Raw genomic sequence first — 20,290 nt, 5'->3', positions numbered from 1 at the left:
AACTACGTCCCCCTATTTTTGCCCGCACCTAATATATGTGTGTGATTTCCAAGTAAAATTCAATTTTTACGATAACTTAGTAAGTTGTTAGGTGAAAGTATAAAATAGTTATAAAACGCCTGGTACTTCGAGGAACCTGGCTTCTGCGTAAACTTTGTTGTTTTATTTTTTAATGACTGCTCCCTAAAAACGCATGCACAAAAGGTTTTTATTGGTTTATTTAATCACGAAAACTTTTGAAGCACTATTTGAAGCAAAAAAAAAAAAAAAAAAAAAAAAGCCAAAGGCATTCTGAAAAAAAATAAATATAAATATAACAAAATTAAAAATATTTAGAGAAAATATAAAAGAAATTAAAATGAAAAAAAAAAAAAAAAAAAAAAAACAAGCACGAAATGAAAGTATGAATCAAATTTACGCAAAGAAATAACTTTTTTTTTCATAAAATAAATACACGATTAAAAAAAGCGTACGAGATATGCATGAAGAAAGTGAAAGAAAACCTTTTGTACATATCAGGGAGCAGTCATTATAAAAAAAAAAAAAAAAAAAAGTTTGCACACGTTCCCCGTGAAATACCACCAAACGCCCTCTTCTCCCATGCTAGGAATGGGTTTATAAATAATAGGTGGTTAGTTATAATTAAACCTATTAAAACAAGCAAAAAAACAAAAAAAAATGCACATACCCGTCACGAAACAAAAATCTCATTCTAAAATTCACAAATTGATCATTTTTTTTTTTATTGAAAAATCATTATTTTTAACGATTTTATATCGATTACAAGGCTGATTCTGATCTCGATAGTTCGAAATAAGTTGTCTCCAGATTTTTTTTTTAACCAAGCAAATAAAATTTTATAACTAAGCAAAACGCAGTGTTCATCTGTTTTATAAATAAGGGCTAGAGTAGGCAACCGAGATCAAAGCCAACTTTGTAATGATACAATCTATTAATAAAATCTGCTGTAAAATTGTTAAAAAAAAAATATATTTTCGGTACTCTTTGGACGTTGAGTTCCATGGCGGCCAGCATATTTATTTAATAAAAGCCCCTCCCTTACAAAGGCTAGCGCATGCACGGATAACATTTTTAATTTATTTACTAACTTCCAAACATTTTTAATTTATAAATTTATTAAATTGGGTAAATTTTTTTTAAATACAGCGTATTATAAACACCCCAATCTCCCCATGGTAAGAACGGCTTTCGGAATGGACCCCTACCCAACCTCGAAAGCCGTTCTTAACATGGGGAGAGGTATTCCAAAAGCCGTTCTTACCATGAGGAGGTTGAGATGTTTATAATACGCTGAGGCAGGTCATAAAAAAATACCCTACATGGTTAGGTGGCAGCACAGAATAATTACAAAACACCCTTCCCATGTTAAGAATGGCTTTCGAAATAACATTTCAGCGCGGTACCAAAAATACATAAATACTTTTTGGTACTCATCATGTACTTATCGATCCGTGCTGAAATAACGTTATTATTTAAAAAGCCATTTTTAACATGGGGAGGGGCAGGGTGTTTTGTACCTATTCTGTACTTTAACCTTACAATTGAATAAAAACATAAAACTTTAATTAAACTTGGAAATACGATTTAAAAAATCGCGCGGATCTGTAAGTGCAGTAGCCCCCCCCCTTTTTTTTTTTTTTGGTATTATTATACAAACACCGTGACAGCGTTAGGGTTAGGGTTAGGATTAGGGTTAGGGTTTAGGGTTAGGTTTAGGGTTAGGGTTAGGGGTTAGGGTTAGGGTTAATTCGCTGTCACGGTGTTTGTATAGTTTTACCTTTTTTTTTTTTTTTTAAATATTTTTATGCATTTTTATTTTGAAAATGTGTTTCATTGTAAATAAGTACCAAACAATAACATTATTATTTCAGCACGATTCGTATTCTGAATAAGAACGGATTAAAAAAAAAACAAAAAATACATTTTTAAAAAAAGGGGGGGGGGTGAGGATTTCTTTTAAGATTTACCTTACAAAAACATCTTTCCGCAACATTTTTAGCGGCCGTCCTCCCGGAATTGCTGGCATTTTTATCAACAACATTGCCGCTTCCTTCTTTCGTCGTTTTATGCGTTTCAATCAGGTAAACAGTCAAAATCAACAGGTAACAATGCGTAAACGACATGACATGATTTGTCTTCATGATGCCAGTTTTCTATTCCTAAAACGATGCGCCAGTGATTAATGACTTGAGTTTATGTTTTTTAATTGTTTGTTTACCATAAAACCGATCTCTGCCTCAAGAAGTGTCCACCTCCCGGTTGTCTTTTGTTTTCTGACATCTCAAGTGTCACACGTAAACTTTAGAAATAGACATTCGGACCGGAAACGGAAGTCAAATCGAAACCGGAATTTATTACGCAATATAAAATAGTTCAGTAAATAATTCTTGATTAAGATAAATTGACATTAAATGAATTTTTTTTTGTGTATCACTTCGCGTCTTTAAAACATTATTATTATAAATGATATATTTAAGATTTTTATTAACCATATCTTGGAGAATTATAAAATTAAGCGTATAAATACATTCTTATGTAAGGAGTACGTGGCTTTCAAAAGAGGTTGTGCGGTCGGAGCTGGAGAATTATGTCGTTTGTTATGCGATCAGCGTGAAAACAAAACAAAACAAAACAAAACAAAACAAAATGAAATATTTAGCCAGATTATTAAATCTGTCTGTAAAAAATGGATATTTAACCCCAATTAGGGAGGGGCTTAGAACTTCCTACAACTCTTCTTTACCAGGTATACCTGAATGAATTGATTTTGATGTTGTAAAAAAAAAAATGTAGTTTTGTTTGCAGTAATGTCCTTCTCAGATATTTTCACCAAGGGTTAATTTTCAATCACGTAAAATATTTAGAGAGGAAAATGCGTTTCAATGTTATTACACAAATTATTTTATACATTTATTTTTACTCAAACCACACGCACACACACACACACATATATATATATATATATATATATATATATTACTTGTTTATTGTTATATAAACATGCTCACATCCCGCTGCTACAAATAGCCACTTGTTTCAATCAAACAACAGATATCATCAGGCAGCGACTTGACTATTCAAAAGTTCAATGAATAACCTTATATTATTCATTGAACTTTTGAATAGTCAAGTCGCTGCCTGATGATATCTGTTGTTTGATTGAAACAAGTGGCTATTTGTAGCAGCGGGATGTGAGCATGTTTATATAACAATAAACAAGTATTATCAGCTCTTTTTATTGAGCACTATCTAACAACCTCGTTGAATTCATTAGTCCATTACTTTTGAATATAAAAAAAACCCGAGTATATATATATATATATATATATATATATATAGCATTAAAAACGCGAAGTTCTAGAAGTTTCACAATACGCGTGAAATAAAAACTCGCCCGAGAAAGTATAGTCGCCGTCTTTATATAAAAAACATATCTAAAACGCAGTCCTGAAAGAACGCGTGAAAAGTCTGTGTAGACGTTAAAAGTAGTTTTGTTGTTTTTCGTTATGTATTAGTAAATGGCAAATGTGGAATTATTTCCATCAAAAATCAAGTTAATAGGATGCATCTAAAATTGAGAAAAGCATGCTTGAACAGTACCAACGTTAAGTAAATATTTAATTTCGTTTATCTTAACAAAATTGAGCGAAAAAATGCATTTCTTACTTTTACTTAAATTCTCTCTCGCGTGACTATATTTTTTCACCCGACTTTTCATTTTGGTATTTTCCGTATACGATGAAAGTCCCTATAATTTGTGGTTTTTATTTAAATTTATTTATTTTTTTAAATTTTTAACAAGGTGGTTGACACTTATCAAGGCCCGAAGGCCACTCGAGAATAAAGATTAATGAATGTACCTTAGTGGTCACCGCCACCGGGACAACGACGTAGTAATGTTTTCCTTTGTTAAGAATGACTTTCTAAATTTACTGGGGGTATTTACAGAAGGTTAATCTTTCTAGACTGAGGCAATTTCAAATTTTTCTCTCCAATGCACTGGGGAGGCACATGGACGGTTGTGTTACAGATTTCGATCGGTATTCTGGTTTTGTTAAATAAGATTTTTTTTTGTCCAAAACTAAATTAATGCAGACTGCAGATCTAACTTCAAGACAATGCTTTAATCGCTGGCAGCCATGTGATTGTTTTCTCGCGCAAAAATTAACTTCATTTTTTTACTAAAGATAACCTAAACTTCATTAACTAAAGATGTGGTATTTTATTACGACCTCCCTCAACGTAGTATAAACAACCCCAACCACGCCATGTTAAGAATGGCTTTCGGAATAAACACCCAAACCTCCCAATGTTAAGAACGGCTTTCGAGGTTGGGGGTATTTATTCTGAAAGCCGTTCTTAATATGGGGAGGTTGTAGCGTTTATAATACGCTGGGGTGGGGCACATCGTAAAAATTTACCAAAGATTTTAATCTACAAATTAACTGATAAATTTGTTGATTAACACCTTTAGTTAACACCCAGAAAAGATTCTACTTTTTGTGGGCGATTACGTATAAACACCCTGAAAAAATTGGTGGAAAGAAAGAAACAAAAAAAAAACAAAAAAACATAGAATTTAGAATGGGGAATAAGTTTCAGTACATGAATTTAATGTAAAATTGTTCCCCCTCCCACACACACACATTTTCGGGACACTAAAAAAATATACCATTTCCCCTAAGTTCGACTGGCAAGGTCATTAAAGGCACACGTAATACCCTCCCCCCCCCCAAAAAAAATGTACACAATTTGCCTCCCATGACAAAATAAAAGAAAAATAGTGCTCTAAAATGCTAGCATGGTTAAGAAAGGGGAGATCGTTTTTAAGTTTCATTTATATGCAAAACTGATCCTCTTTTCTAAATGCTAAAATAATTGGATTCATTTTTTGCCAAGTTTTAAGGGTGTTGCTGTTGTTAATGTCCACAAAAGCTCAGATGAAATACTCAAATCCTTTTAGCCGAGATCTGCAGAAGATAAATACCGACCAGGCCTGCCAAAAACAAGAAAATGAGAGCAATCCCAATAGACGAAGAACCCTAATGAAAAAAAAGGGCAAAAACTAAAGTCAAACTAAAAAAGGACACTTTTTATTAACAAATTGGGAAAGGAATTTGAATCAATAGAACTTAAACTTATCAAATGACATGAAGATGAAAGATTAAAAAAAGCCATATCCGACATCAAACAAATAGCAAATTTTTTTTTGCATATGCCAAGAGGAAACATAACGCCCCAACCATATTTGAATTGTTTCAACTATCGTAGAATTTCCACGAGTTCTGCTAGTTGCCATAACAAGTTAATGTTTATTTAATTACTAGCATGGATGCCCGAGTGTTTGGAAGTGTGTGTCAATCAAAAAAAAAAAAAAAATGTGGTCGTAGGAAAGCAGGCTTGAACCCGTACCGCGAAGGAGGACGTAAAAAAAAAAAGTGACGTCTTTACCATTGTGTCCGTCGCAAATCCGGAAGTGGCAAAGGTTTAAATTAAGGCTAGTCAATCGAAAAGAGGGGATGACTTTCAAAAACATTGGCAAAAAAAAAAGCAACCCTCTCCTTGTAGAAAAGTGCCCAGATGAGGGTGAAGGAATTAATGTTTTTGGCCAATTTTTCGATATTTGTCGTCTGAAGGGTTGAGCTTCAAAACGATATCAATCTCGTGAAAATCCGTCACCTCTGTCGAAAGTTTTAGGTGAGATTTATATTATAGATTTAAGCCTATGTCACTTCCGGTTTAGCAATGGACGCAAGAACTAATGCGTTACATTTTTCTTTTCCTCCTTCACAGGTTTGAGCCTGCCTGCCTACTACTACATTTTTTTGTGCTTGCAATTTTCCTTTTTTTGCTCAACCAACACCCTAACACACACCTCCACTTTCTTTTCCGCCTTCGTGTCACGGGTTCAAGCCTGCTTGCCTACTACAACTTTTTTTTTTTTTTTCTCAACACACTTCCAAACACCCAGACAACGCCGGCCGCCCAGGCTAGTCTATATACATAAACGGCAAAACAGCCGCGAGTGATTTTGTATGTCTATGAAAGGCTTATTTTCGCCAGGCTTCTCGACAACGTTACATTTATTTAGAAGTTTCCTTATACTTCCTCGATTATGATATGTAAGATTTGCAAACGGACGTTGTCCCTACATTTATTTGATCGACTTTTAAAAAAATTCCCTCTATTCCATCATTTCGCATATTTGTTTCTCTTTTTCGTATAAATAAAGCGAAACTAATCAAAGCAAATGAGTTCATCGGCCTTCTCGGCCGTGACGTCCAGAAAGGCAATTAGCTTTGATCAATGTGTGGAAAATCCTTCATGTCGGACAATTGCTATTCATTTGGACACTGCCAAAGCGCCCCTTTTTTTTGGGGGGGGGGCTGGTTTTCCCTACATCGTGGGAAAAACAAGTACGACGCTGAAAGCTTAACTGGCCTAGAGCCAGACGTTCATTTCTGCCCCTGCGTGAACTCGTTCACTTAACTATCCATTTCTGCAAGTCAACTTTTTGATTGACATCGCTAAATTTCAACGCTTTAGACTTCCGGCCGCGTCATGGAGTAGCGGTAAGACGTCAGCTTTTCTTTCACTTTCTTTTCCGCCTTTGCGTCACGGGTTCGAGCCTGCCTGCCTACTATCACTTTCCCCTCCCCCAAAACAAACACCCAGGCACCTCCACCGGTATAATAATAAATATGAAATCTGCATTAATCAAAATATATTTAAGCATATTTTACAATGGGGGAATACTGCATCCTGCTAGGATATATATACAAATACATAGAGGACATTGCAAAGAAGGTGGGTTCCCTCTATCGAGCTAGAAGACTACTTATGCCTGAGAGTATCCTGTACCTTTACAAGGCCACCATTCACCCATGCATGGAGTATTGTTGCCACATCTGGGCTGCTGCATCTACCACTAGTCTCTCCCTCTTAGATAAAGTCCAAAAAAGAGTTTTCAATCTAATCGGTCCCACTTTATCAACTAAGCTCCAGCCCCTGTCTCATTGCCGCAATGTTACATCACTGTGCTTGTTTTACAAATATTTTAATAGAATGTGTTCTGATGAACTCGTTTCACTTGTACCCCATCGATGTACATATCTCCGACAAACCCACTTAGCAATAAGACCCCCCCCTTCACTGTCGTTGTACCTAAATGCTAAAAAGCTTTCTATTCTAATAGTTTCTTCCCTCGACCAGGTAGACTTTGGAATTCCCTTCCTGCTGTCTGCTTCGTTGGCTGTACTGATATGCAGAAGTTTAAATGTAACAAACAAATATTTATTAATCTTTCTTAGACATGGCCCCCAAATAGTAGCGCCTTACGTCTAAGTGGTGATATGCTTTGTAAGGGGTGAACATGAGTAAAAAAAATATATGTTGTTTTGAAAAAAGAAAAACCGAATGAATATATGAAATGATCAACGTTTCGTCCCTATTGCAGAGGACATCTTCAGGATATTAAAAGGAAAAATGCAAAAAAACAAAATGATCATAAACCATACGAAAATGAAAAGGAAACAGTGTTAGAATCCTACCCATATCGGGAAGGAAACTATGTGTGTGTATGGGAAGGTTGGGTTGTTCAATGTCTATATATACACTTTTAAAAATACGTTAAATAAATATGTACACTTTTTTTTTTCCTCTCTAAACTTATTCATTTTGTTGAATTATTTAAGGATTAAGGAAAAACGGTTAACCAGGATCTGTTTTGATATTTTGTTCCTTGATTATTATTTTCCCTATACTAGGGGCTAAATGGTAGAAGCCCTTTCTTTGTGTAATAGTATTAGTGTTTAATATTAGTCCTGACTCTAAAAGTCTTCTTTTAGCTCTATCTATCACGTATCTTATAATTTTCGCATGATCTAAATTAAATGAATGATCGTGTTTTGCACAATGGCAAAAGAGTGCATTTAGGGCGTTACCATTCCTTATATCTCTTCTGTGGTCATAAAGTCTTAGTTTCAATTTATGCTGTGTCTCACCTATGTATGCTTGTTGACAATTGTTACATGGGATGGAAAAAAACAACATAACATCAACCATCGCTGGTATTTTCATTTTATTTTTATTCATATATATATATATGTGTGTGTATATAAAGATAATTAGATTCAGTGGTGATATGCTTTGTAAGGGGTGAACATGAGTAATATATATATAAATATATATATATATATATATATATATATATATATGATGATGATTGCAACGTCTTGTCAGACGAGTGCCACTCCCTCAGACATTTAAAATCCATGATTCCAAATGTCTGAGGGAGTATCTATACAAATATGATATTACAGAGTCTTAGCTTTGTACGACAGCTAAGTCTCTCTCTCGGTTCAAAATGTTGAGATCCAGCAACAAGCAAGAGCAAGATAGCCAGCAACAAATTAAACTGCAGACCAGCTTAATGCGGGTACTGGTCTTCCGCTTTATGGTTTTTTAAATTAGAGATTTGCTTCTCCTAGAAAGGTTGCCTTCACCACGGCTTACGGGAGCCCTCTCCACCCCAATACACATATACACACACACAAATATACACGGTGCTAGTTGGCCGTTGATCCAGAAAAAGAGTTCATTCGCCACACACATAAGATAGTTAGATTCAGTAGTGAGGCTACAATTTGAGATTTGTGGAGTGTTGAGTTATCTTTTAGTCCCCATTGATCCCAGGTCCATTCTCACATGGAGTTGTGATACTTGTCCTTGTTCCGTCATTGTAAAATTGAGTTGATCGTTTACAGACTATTAACATTTCTATTACAATGGTGATATCCACTTGAAAAGTCATTTCAAAGTTCAGTTCACCAGCCTTTAAATTCGTTTGAGGTAGTCAGGTGTTTCTTTTCATTGCCACTGCAACAGCTTTGTAATCTAATTTCAAATAATACCTCAATATCTTTAGAGTAAAGATCTATAAAAAAAAAAAAAAAAAGAAAAGAAATTGAAATACTTTGCAGGCAAGCACTTAAGAACTTGTCATTCTGGTCAGACTGTGAATGGTCACGTAGCATTTAAATACATAGTTTTAATGTTTGACGAGTTTCGTGATTTCTGAATTTCATATTCTATAGTATGTATTAACCAAGTGCCTTAACTTTCATTTTGTTCTTATGATTATGGACACTTTTATTGGTTGTACACACATGAAACTCTTCAAAGTAATCTCCTCTGGCTGCAATGCACTTGTTGCATTGTTCCAACAACTTCTGGAAGTCCTCTTGTGTGAGCGTGTCAATGACCCTTGTCACAGCCTCTTCATCTCCTCAATTGTCCCATAACAACAGCCTCTAAGGTTTTCCTTGTGCATAGGGAATAACCAAAAAGTCACAGGGAGCAGGAGCTGGACTATAGAGAGAGTATTTTGATGGCCATCTTGATCAAATAGTCTGTAACAAGGATGGAGTACCCTTGGGACAAACTTTGTTCCAATCTTCTGCATCTTCAGTTCCTTGTAAATAATTGTGTGTACAGTTCCCACACTGATATCAAACTGTGCACTTATTGTCTCTATAGACATCTGACATTCCTTATCCATGAAATTCTTTATTTGGCCAATCAACTCCGGTGTTCTGACATCCTTACTCCTCCCATACATCTCATCATCCCTCACTGACTCCCTGCTTTCCTTGAATCTCTTATACCACTCAAAAAGTGATCAATGCATGCATGATGGTCCAAAAGCAGTCTGAAGCATTCCATACGTTTCTGTTGCATTTTTTTCCAAGTTTAAACTTAATTTTATTGCATATCGTTCTTTTAAAATGTCCTCATGTCCAATTGCACTTTTGAAATTCACCAACTGTAACAATCAAGCTTTAGTAGGGTGTATTCCAATTCCTGGTGTAGCTGTTCATTTGAACCTGAAATCATAAAAATTGATCATCTCATAAGATGTATAGCAATAACATACTTAATTTTCAAGAGTCCTTGACAATTTTAAATACTTGTACAAAAAAGTCTGGAAACTTATTGAAGGCACATCATACTTCCTAATTTCTGGCATAGTGTTAAAAAATTAACAAAATAAACACAATAGCCTTTATTTGCACTTTTAATAACAAATTGGAAAAATTCAAGTTTTTTTTATTTTATTTGAAATTTTATAAGAAATATGTTTATGAAATTATAAAAATAAAACTTTTCTAAATTTTAAAAATAGTTTTTTGAATTTATATAATAAATATATGTTTATGATAGTATAAAAATAAAATTATTGAAATCAAAATAAAAAAATTACAAACATAAAAAAAAAACGTATCCAATACATCATATTCCCAAAATTGTTTAAAAATATTTTTAAAAGTGTTTTCAGTAATTTAAAAAAAAAAAAGCACAAAAAGTGATTTCAATAATTAAAAAAAAAAATAATTTCAATAATTTTTGATTAAAATAAGACTGAAAAACTTTTCGATGATTATTAAATAAAAAAAAATAAAAAAAAGATTGAAAAAAAAAAAAAGGTAATGAAAAAAACAGTACATGCACAGAGGAGATATATAAAAAAGCGAAGGAATTGATTTGCATTGTCAATGCTTCTGGTAGTGCTATGCCGGAAGTTAAGACGTATGTTAGTTGACTAAGCTTTTTTTTAATATGTTTAAATTTATTGTGGCATTGTTTTCCAATACTTTGAATGTTCAGTACACAGAATATGGTTTATATATCAATGCTAGCTTTGATTCGACAGTTCTTTTTCCCTTAAGTATCTCATTTTGCCCCAGGTTCCCCTAGGATTTATTTTCTTTTGGCGCTGAAAAACTTATAACGTAAACTTTTTATTGTGTTAAATTGTCTTACATATAATTGGAATCGAATTATAATGTACTAGTCGTACCTGGCCACACGTTGCTATGACTCAGTTTGCGTAAATGCCCCCCCCCCCCAAAAAAAAAGACAAAATTCATTTTATTTTTAAGAAGTAATTAGTGTGGAAAATTTTTTTTTTTTCATTATAGAAAAATATTCATTGTTTCTGAATTTTTTGAGATGAGGATTGATAATTTTGATTATTTGGGCTACTGTTCTCATCTTGAGTGTTCCTATTTACTTGCCTCCTCACAATTAATCAGATACTACACTTTCTTCATAGCCAAAAGACTAAGGAAGCTCTTCATCTTGAGCATTATTCACACAGTTTCGTAGGTACAACTTTAGGTTGTAGGTGTGTCTTTGAATAAAATGCATTTCAGAGAAAAACATTACTTCCTTATGTGCCCTGCCGAAATTAGTATAAATTCCAAAAATTACAAAAAATGGTCCAGTACAAAAATAATAACAGAATTTTTTGAAATTGCAATTTTTCACTGTAAATGAACCCATTAGAAGATCAAAATCAGGGGAGATAACTGCATTTTATTTAAGTTGCTTTGCGCAGAATTCGATGGCACTATCTTTTAGGTCGGTCTACTGGGTGATTTTCTTTTTTTTTTTTTAATCAGTTCTAGCACATCTAATGGACCATTTTTCGGAATTTTTGGCATTTATAATAATTTCAACATGACACTTAAGTGCGTAATAAATGCCTCAGTTAGCAAATACATGATTGGGTCAGACGACACACTATAGTAAAGTTGCAGTTTCATCCAACGTAACCTCATACAACATAATCACCAAAGTTAAATCACCAAAGTTAAGCAATGTTGAGCCTGGTCAGTACCAGATGATGACTATTTGAGAATATGAGCCAGTGTATATGGGAAAACGTTGTCACCTCCCTGCAAGAACTGTAAAAACCTAATGTCGTCAGTTCCCCCTGATGGGGATATACGGGCAACTGAGGATCGTTTGTAAATTTGATATACCTATGAAACTTCCTATAGAAAGCCAATTCAACCCGCCTAGGGTAAGTCCTGCTTTGGTTCGATTAAAAAAAGGTGAGAGGTTATTTTATGAAAAAATACACAAAGTGGGAACAGTCGTCCAAAGAAGTCAAATAATATGCTTGTATTTTGTACTTTTTAAAATATATAGAAAAAAACTAGTGAAATAAACCCATATTTTATATAATAATGACAACTAGCAGAACCCGAGGAAATTATTTTAGTAAATTCCTTTTTAACCTTTTAAAAAAAAAAATGAATTTAAAAAAATTTACATTTTTATTCGATGAAAATTCAACACGCAACACATTTTGTTTATTTTTTTTTAACAAGTTTTTATATAAATTTTAAAGGAACAATACAGTTATATCTCATAGGATTAGCAAATCTCTCAACGGAGGCAACCTTTCTAGGGCAATTGCTCTTGACATATCAAAGGCCTTTGATAGGGTATGGCATAAAGGTTTACTTCACAAGATCTCTAGCTATGGTATAGCTGGAGATGTCATATCAATTATTAAATCATTTCTTTCTGATAGGTTCATAAGAGTAGTAGTTGAGGGGCAAAAATCAGAAGCCCAACTCTTTTCCTGATCTACATTAATGATCTTCCAAATCACATCCTTACATCATTTGTAGACATTTATGCTGATGACACTACCATTTATGGTAGCACATCTAAAACAGTAAATGACCAAGTTCTCTCCGATTCTCTCTCCTCTGATCTTGACCACGTAGTACAATGGGGTAAGGAGTGGCTGGTTACTTTTAATGTATCTAAAACCAAGTTTCTCTCTTTACATCATCAACATTCTGATCCACATCTGGCATCAATTGAAATGAATGGCTCTCGTCTTCAGGAGGCTTCAAGTTTTGACAAGCTTCTGGGCTTGACCGTTACTCCTGATCTTAAATGGAACATGTACATCAAATTTGTTGCCAAGGCCGCTGGAAAAATGGTGGGATCTTTCTATCGATCCAGTAGATATCTCACTGCTGATGCAATTCTCTATCTATATAAGAGCCAGGTACGTCCAAGGATGGAATACTGTTGCCACATCTGGGCAGGAGCTGCTAGAAAGGACTTGTCCTGCCTTGACAGAGTTCAAAATAGACTTCGTAGTCTCGTAGGAGATGTCCTTTTCTCTTCCCTGCAACCTCTATCTCACAGAAGAGATGTTGCGAGTTTGTCTCCGATGTATCATTATTTTCATGAAAAGTGTTCAACTGAGCTTCAATCTATGGTCCCCCCTCGCCAAACTTTCACAAGAAACACTCGTATAGCTGAATACACTATCAATAATTCCCCCCACTCTTTATCTGTGCCTAAACCTAAACGTAGATTCCATGAACAAAGCTTCTTTCTTAGAACTGCACGCTTGTGAAATTGTCTTCCGTTTTCCTGCTTTCCGGCTGACTACAATATGGTTGTCTTCAAGTCTAACATAAACAAGTTCTTGATGAGCCATTCCATATAAGTTAACAAATTTACCGAATTGATTACTATATTGTGTCCAATTTCTACTGTATACGCTTTAATCCTTATCCTCGAGTGGCCTCTTGGCCTTGATAATGTGGTGATGCCTGTGTAAAAAAAAAAATATCAATTCATTTGCACATTTTTTTTATTTGAAAAAGAATCTATAAAAAAAAAATTTTTTTAAAATTAGTCTCCTCTGAACATGACTTTTTTACATTCTAAAATAAAATAGCCAATTTGAAAATTTTGTTTTTTGGAAGCCACTCGAGGATAAGGGTTATTGCGTGTACAGTAATCAATGGAATAATATCGTAGTAATCGTTAGTAATCGAGATTTGATAAAGTGTCTTACTTAAGGGGGCGATTCATCATGAATTTGTTTATGCTGGACTTGAAGACATCCAAGTTGTAGTCAGGTGGGAAACAGGCAAACGAAAGAAAGAGGCTGTATTTTCATTGGTCTGTCATTTTTAAATTCGAAACAGCATTTTTGTACATATTAAATGGCCGCATCTTCAATTTTCTTTATCTGAAGTTGAGATATCAACTTTTGTAGCCCCCCTCCCCTCTGCACACACACGCGCGCGCTCGGGGTTATTCTGGTCGGGGATAAGGGTTATTGCGTGTACAGCAATCAATGGAATAATATCGTAGTAATCGTTAGTAATCGAGATTTGATAAAATGTCTTACTTAAGGGGCAGTTTATCAGGAATTTGTTTATGTTGGACTTTAAGTCATCCAAGTTGTACTCAGATGGGAAACGGGCAAACAGAAGAGAGTTCCACAGGCGTGCAATTCTAAGAAAGAAGCTTTGTTCATGGAATCTACATTTTGATTTAGGTACAGATAAAGAATGAGGAAAATTTTTGACAGTGGTTTCAGCTAGACGGGTGTTTTTCATGAAAGATTGGTGAGGGGGGACCAGGGATTGGAGCTCAGACGATAAAACAAAGACATGGCTTTACCTACATATACATAGGTATAGTGCCGCAGCTTTGTCATTTCTTAATTTTTTTTTTTACAGCTTGTTTGCTTATCTTTTCGATTAAAGATAGAAAAAAAAAACCTTAAGGAAACAAACGTTGATTAACTCTGCATTAATTGAAATAGTAGATAACAGTACTTGTCTTAAATAATCAAATTCTTTTCAATTTCTGCCATTACCAATCATTACGATGTTCTCTTATCCTCAAGTGGCCTTTAGGCCTTGATAAGCAATGACTCCATGTAAAAAAGAATTAAATAAATATATAATCAATACTGATCCTGATGGTTCACAGATGGTCTAGCTTTTATTATTATTAGTAGTGGTGGTGGTAGTAGTAGTAGTAGTTGCGTTAAATGGACAACAACACGTAATCTTGGCTGCAGTACATTGGATGGAGAAAATTATTAGTTTCACTCTACAGGCCTCATTGAGAACTTATGACAGTCTTGCATAAGTTATCAATGACAGCAATTTCCGGTTTTGAATTCGTCAAAGTAAACAGTGTTATTTAATCTGGAGACTCAGCTATATTAAGTTCCTCTACCTGATCTTTTTTTTTTTTTTTTTTGACAATATCATTTATTAGATTTGTTTTTATTTACTATTTTTACAAGATTTGTAATTTATTTTTTGGATTAGTGCACTCTTTCTTTTTATGTTTATATTATTTTATCTCTACTTATATATAAATATATATACTTATATATAAGTATATATACATAAATATATATACTTATATATAAATATATATACTTATATATATACTTATTTTTATATTACTTGTATTCATCAGACTATTCTCATCTTGAGTTTTATTTTTGCAACATTTCCATTAAATTGATATTTTTTTCACAAATTCAAAACTACAACCATAAAATAGAGACTAATTCACAGAATACGAAAATATCTAAAGAGCCAGTAACTTTTCTCTCTTCTTTTCCAAGCAACAACCAACATGCCTGAAGACGGTCGAAGGACAATCGGACTGAAACGTTGCACAAATAACACTCAAGACGAGAACAATAGTCCGATTAATATAAATAATCAGCCCTCATCTAAAAAATTCAGAACTTTAAAAACTTATTTTTATAATTTTGTTATTAAAAGTGCAAATAAAGACTGTGTTATTTTTTTTTTGTATGATTTTTTAATTTGTATTTGTATACTTTTCAATAATTTATATTTTATTTCAATAAATCACTTCAAAATATTGAAGAACAAAAAAGTGAACAGATTCCGATTAGTCTTGCGAAAAATTAGGAAAAACTTTAGCTGTTGATAACCCAGTTTCCATATATTCTTACGTGTTGACCTACATTTTCATCAGGGTCTTCAGATTAAGCAACACAATTTACTTCTGACGAATTTCAAAAATGGAACTTGCTTGGATCAGTAAAAACGCAAAATTGCCAAAAATAATTTGCACAACATTTCAACTGCTATATTCATATCACCCATCCAGTCATGTGAAATGCTTGGAAGTGTGTGAAGCTACCTCCTGGTGCACTGCGGTGGGTCCCCAATTAGAACAGGCAATCAATCGATTTGTTTGAAAAATAGTCGATTTCACTGATTTCGATGACAATAAAAATATGGGAGTGTGAAACATTCGTTGATCATCATTCAATCCTGGGCAACGTCAGGTCTCCTTGCTAGTATTATAATAATAGTTATACCACTGGTCTCTCCCTCTAAGATAGGTTAAAAAATGTCTCCAATCTAATAAGCCCCTCACTGTCAATCAAGCTCCAACCTCTGTCCCATCACCACAATGTCGCATCCCTGTGCTTGTTTTGCAAATCATTTAATGGAACGTGCTCTGCTGAACACCAGGTGGGTTGAACAGACTTCCTCTTTCAGAGGAAGTGTCAAGGAAATGTTCACGTGCGAAAGCAGCAAAATCCCACCCCTTTACTGTTGATGTCCCTTGATGCCAGAAAGACTTTTATATTAATGGTTTCTTCTCTCAGACTGCTAAATTTTGGAATCCCTTCCCTGTTTCTTGCTTTTCTGACTGTACTAACCTGCAGAAGCTTAAATATAATGTGAACAGTCATGTCGTTGCTCAGCTCCCCACAATCCCTTGTTAGGCACGATCCCAAATAGTTGCGGCTTATGTTCCAAGTTGCAATATTATGTTTTGTTTGAAGTGAAAAGGAGGAAATATGTATGTATGTGTGTGTGTGTATATATATATACACACACACACATATATATATATATACACACACATATATATATACACACAAATATATATATATATACACACACACACACACACACACACACATATATATATATACACACACACGCAAAATATATATATATATATACACACAAAATATATATATATACACACACAAATATATATATATACACACACACACATATATATATATATACACACACACACATATATATATATATATATATACACACACATATATATATATATACACACACATATATATATATATATATATACACACACACACATATATATATATACACACACACAAATATATATATATATATATATATATATATATTTGTGATTGAGTTTTCCACTTTTCTTTTTTCAATTTTCTTATTTCGTTCTAATTGGGGATGAGGTATCCTAGTGGATGCCAGATATTCACCTGCTATCTCATACATTCCAACTGAGAGATTTTTTAAAAGTTTTAACTGTTCCTTTAAGAGCAATTGTTTGAATTTCTAGCACTTGGTTTACTGGGTATATTTGCTAGGTAGTTTTTAAAAATACTTTTTCATGAGTCTGATTGCTCATATAATTGATGGAATGATGAAGATCTTCCTAAGATTCCAGTTTCTTTTCATGCTGTACATAAGATGCTCTTGACATATCAAAGGCCTTCGACAAGGTATGGCATAAGGGTCTACTTCACAAGATTTCCAGCTACGGTATAACTGGAAATGTTTTCTCAATCATTAAATCATTTCTCTCCGGTAGGCTCATAAGAGTAGTGGTAGATGGACAAAAATCGGAGGCCTGCAATATAAATGCTGGAGTCCCTCAGGGGTCAATCCTGGGCCCAACTCTCTTCCTGATCTACATCAATGACCTCCCTAAACACATACTTAAATCATTCGTTGACATCTATGCTGATGACACGACCATCTACGGCAACACATCAAAGGCTGTAAATGACAAAGTTCTCTCTCCTCTGATCTCGAGCGCGTGGTTCAGTGGGGGAAGATGTGACTGGTTACCTTTAATACATCCAAAACCAAACTCCTATCCTTACATCATCAACGCTCTGATCCTCATCTGGCATCAATTGTGATGGATGGTTCTTGTCTGGGTGAGGCCCCGTGTTTTGACAAGCTTCTGGGTTTGACCTTTACTCCTGATCTGAAATGGAACACGTACATCAAGTCTGTTGCCAAGGTCGCTGGAAAGATGGTGGGATCGTTCTACCGCTCCAGAAGATATCTCACGACTGATGCAATTCTCTATCTATATAAAAGCCAAGTACGTCCAAGGATGGAATACTGTTGCCATATCTCGGCAGGAACTGCTAAAAACAGCCTATCCTGCCTTGACAGAGTACAAAATAGACTTTGTGGCTTAGTGGGGGATGCCCTTTTCTCTACCCTACAACCTCTCTCCCACAGAAGAGACGTTGCGAGCCTATCCTTGTTTTATCGTTATTTCCATGGCAGGTGCTCGTCTGAACTCCAATCTCTGGTCCCCCCTCGCCAATCTTTCTCGAAAAACACCCGTCTAGCTGAATCCACTGTGAAAAATTTCCCCCACTCTATATCTGTGCCTAAATCAAAACGTGGATTCCATGAACAAAGCTTCTTTCTTAGAACTGCATGCCTGTGGAACTCTGATCCGTCTGCCTGCTTCTCACCGGACTACAACTTGGATGTCTTCAAGTCCAATGTTAACAAATTCCTAATGAACCGCCCCCTTAAGTAAACACTTCATCAAATCTCCACACTAACGTAATGTACTTGCAATAACCCTTATCCCTGAGTGGCTTCCGGGTCTTGATAAGTGGTGATCACTGTGAAAAAAAAAAAAAAGAAAAGATTTTGGTATTTCAACAATGCCTCAATTTTCTTTACACTAAAAGTCTGTAAAATGAAATTCAGAAAGCAGTACCTTGCAGACAAGTGCAGGAGGTACTTTGATAATTTGTCATTAAGTAAACATGGGAATGGTCACGTATAAGAAAGATTCTTACCTATAGAAATGAATAATATAGAAACGTTGTAGGAAATAGACGTGTATGACTAATGTATGTCCATAAAATTTCCGACGCTATAAATAGTTGCCCGTATCTGGTCATTCAAATGTGCATGTTAATTGTCACGTTTTTTTGCATGAATCTTTGATTGGCCGGAGAGGTAAAACTTGTTTGAATCCAAATATATGTCCTGTCACACAAGTCTACCCAATGAAGGATGAACATTATTTTCATAATCGAACTTTTTTATTTGTTGTTTTGTTTCTTTTTCTTTTTCATTTTCGTTTTTTTGTTTTCGTCTCTTTTGTTTTGTTGCTTTTTTTTTGTTTTTGTTTTTCTCATTTCAGTTTTCCGGGTTTTTTTGTTTTTTTTCATTTTCCTTTTTTGTTTTTCCTTTTTAATTTTCGTTTCTTTTTCCGTCTCTTTCTTGTTTCTTTTTTTCATTTCTTTTTCTTATTTTTTTTTCTTTTCGTTTTTCTTTGATCCCCCCCCCCCGCCGTCCGCTTCTTCATATACAGTTTTATACATTTATCTTTTCTTTTTCTATTATCTAAACTTCTCAGCTTTGTTTTATTTTTCTTTCTTATTTCTTTAAATAAACGATGTTTTTAAATTTTTAATATCTAATGCCATGCCCCTTCTTCTTTCAATAATTAGAAGAAAATTACAAAAAGAGAGACGAAAGTCAATGATTTTTTTTTTTTTACAACTTGTGATTTTTTAGTTTTATTCTATTAAAAATAAGATCATTAGAAAGACATACATTGAAAAGTAAATAGCAAATCAGACAACCCCCACTATCTGAAACGAATCCTTTACTCTAAATAAAATCAACGTTTGGTATTTTTTTTTCTTTAGGTCATCAGAAATGATAATGATTTTATATGAAAAATTAAATTATTGATATAATTCCATGATTTCATATGAATATTAGTGCAAACATTGGTGAAGCATAATTTTTTTTACATTAAGTATTGATGGAATTTGTCCACCAATATAAAAAAAAAATTTAAAACATCGTTCGTTGACAAGTCACAACTAATTATAATTTCTAAATTTTTTTTTTTTTTATTACATTTTCACCCCAAACAAGGCACATTGCCACTTTGGTGTAGGGGGCTACTATCAGGGGAAACATCTACTGGGGTACTATGTAGGGATTAGGGCAGCGAGATGTTGGTTCACGTTGCACTTGAACTTATGCATGTCAGTACAGTTGGGGAAGCAGTGACCTGGAATGGAATTCCAAAGTCTAGCAGTTCGGGGGAAGAAACTACTGGAGTAGAAAGATCTTTTACATCTAGGGATCTCTACAGTGTGGGGGTGGGATTTTGCAGCTTATCGGGTCTGTCGAGGGTGTTCACGTCGTGGGGGCACAAGTGCTTGCAGTTCTTCAGAGCATTCACCATTATAATACTTGTAGAACAGGCAGAGGGATGCAACGTTTCGACGATGGGACAGAGGCTGAAGTTTAGATGCCAGTTTAGGGCCTATCAGATTTGCGACTCTCTTTTGAACCCTGTCAAGGAGCGAGAGACTTGTAGCCGATGCACCGGCCCAGATATGACAGCAATACTCCATACATGGGCGAATAGTGGCCTTATAGAGGTACAGGATACTTTCGGGTGTTAGAAGTTTTCTAGCACGGTAGAGAGAGCCCACCTTCCTTGCAGCGGCCCTGGCAATGCCCTCGATGTAATTGTTTCAACTCATGTTTCCTGTGAACGTTAGGCCAAGGAG

At 34.6% G+C, this 20,290-nt stretch overlaps 2 protein-coding genes across 3 annotated transcripts in view; one reads left to right on the top strand and one right to left on the bottom strand.

The window, feature by feature from the left end:
• The window catches only part of LOC145255600 (ERO1-like protein alpha), a 116,391-nt gene extending 114,035 nt beyond the window's left edge, over positions 1-2,356 (bottom strand). For both annotated transcript variants that reach the window (XM_080114086.1, XM_080114087.1), the window contains exon 1: positions 1,989-2,356. In XM_080114086.1, coding sequence (XP_079970212.1) covers positions 1,989-2,162 — 174 coding nt within the window. In that variant the 5' untranslated portion in view covers positions 2,163-2,356. The remainder of the gene's footprint in view (positions 1-1,988) is intronic.
• Positions 2,357-2,446: 90 nt separating this feature from the next.
• Positions 2,447-20,290, top strand: part of LOC145255601 (protein arginine methyltransferase NDUFAF7, mitochondrial-like) — an 89,685-nt gene continuing 71,841 nt past the window's right edge. The window contains exon 1 of the mRNA XM_080114088.1: positions 2,447-2,767. Within this exon, the coding sequence (XP_079970214.1) occupies positions 2,668-2,767 (100 nt within the window). The 5' untranslated portion in view covers positions 2,447-2,667. The remainder of the gene's footprint in view (positions 2,768-20,290) is intronic.

This window comes from Euprymna scolopes, chromosome 31, assembly GCF_053919585.1.
Source record: "Euprymna scolopes isolate OS-2025 chromosome 31, ASM5391958v1, whole genome shotgun sequence".
Lineage (NCBI taxonomy): Eukaryota > Metazoa > Mollusca > Cephalopoda > Sepiida > Sepiolidae > Euprymna > Euprymna scolopes.
The sequence above is the reverse complement of the archived record's forward strand: the minus strand, read 5'-3'. Positions and strand labels throughout refer to the sequence as shown.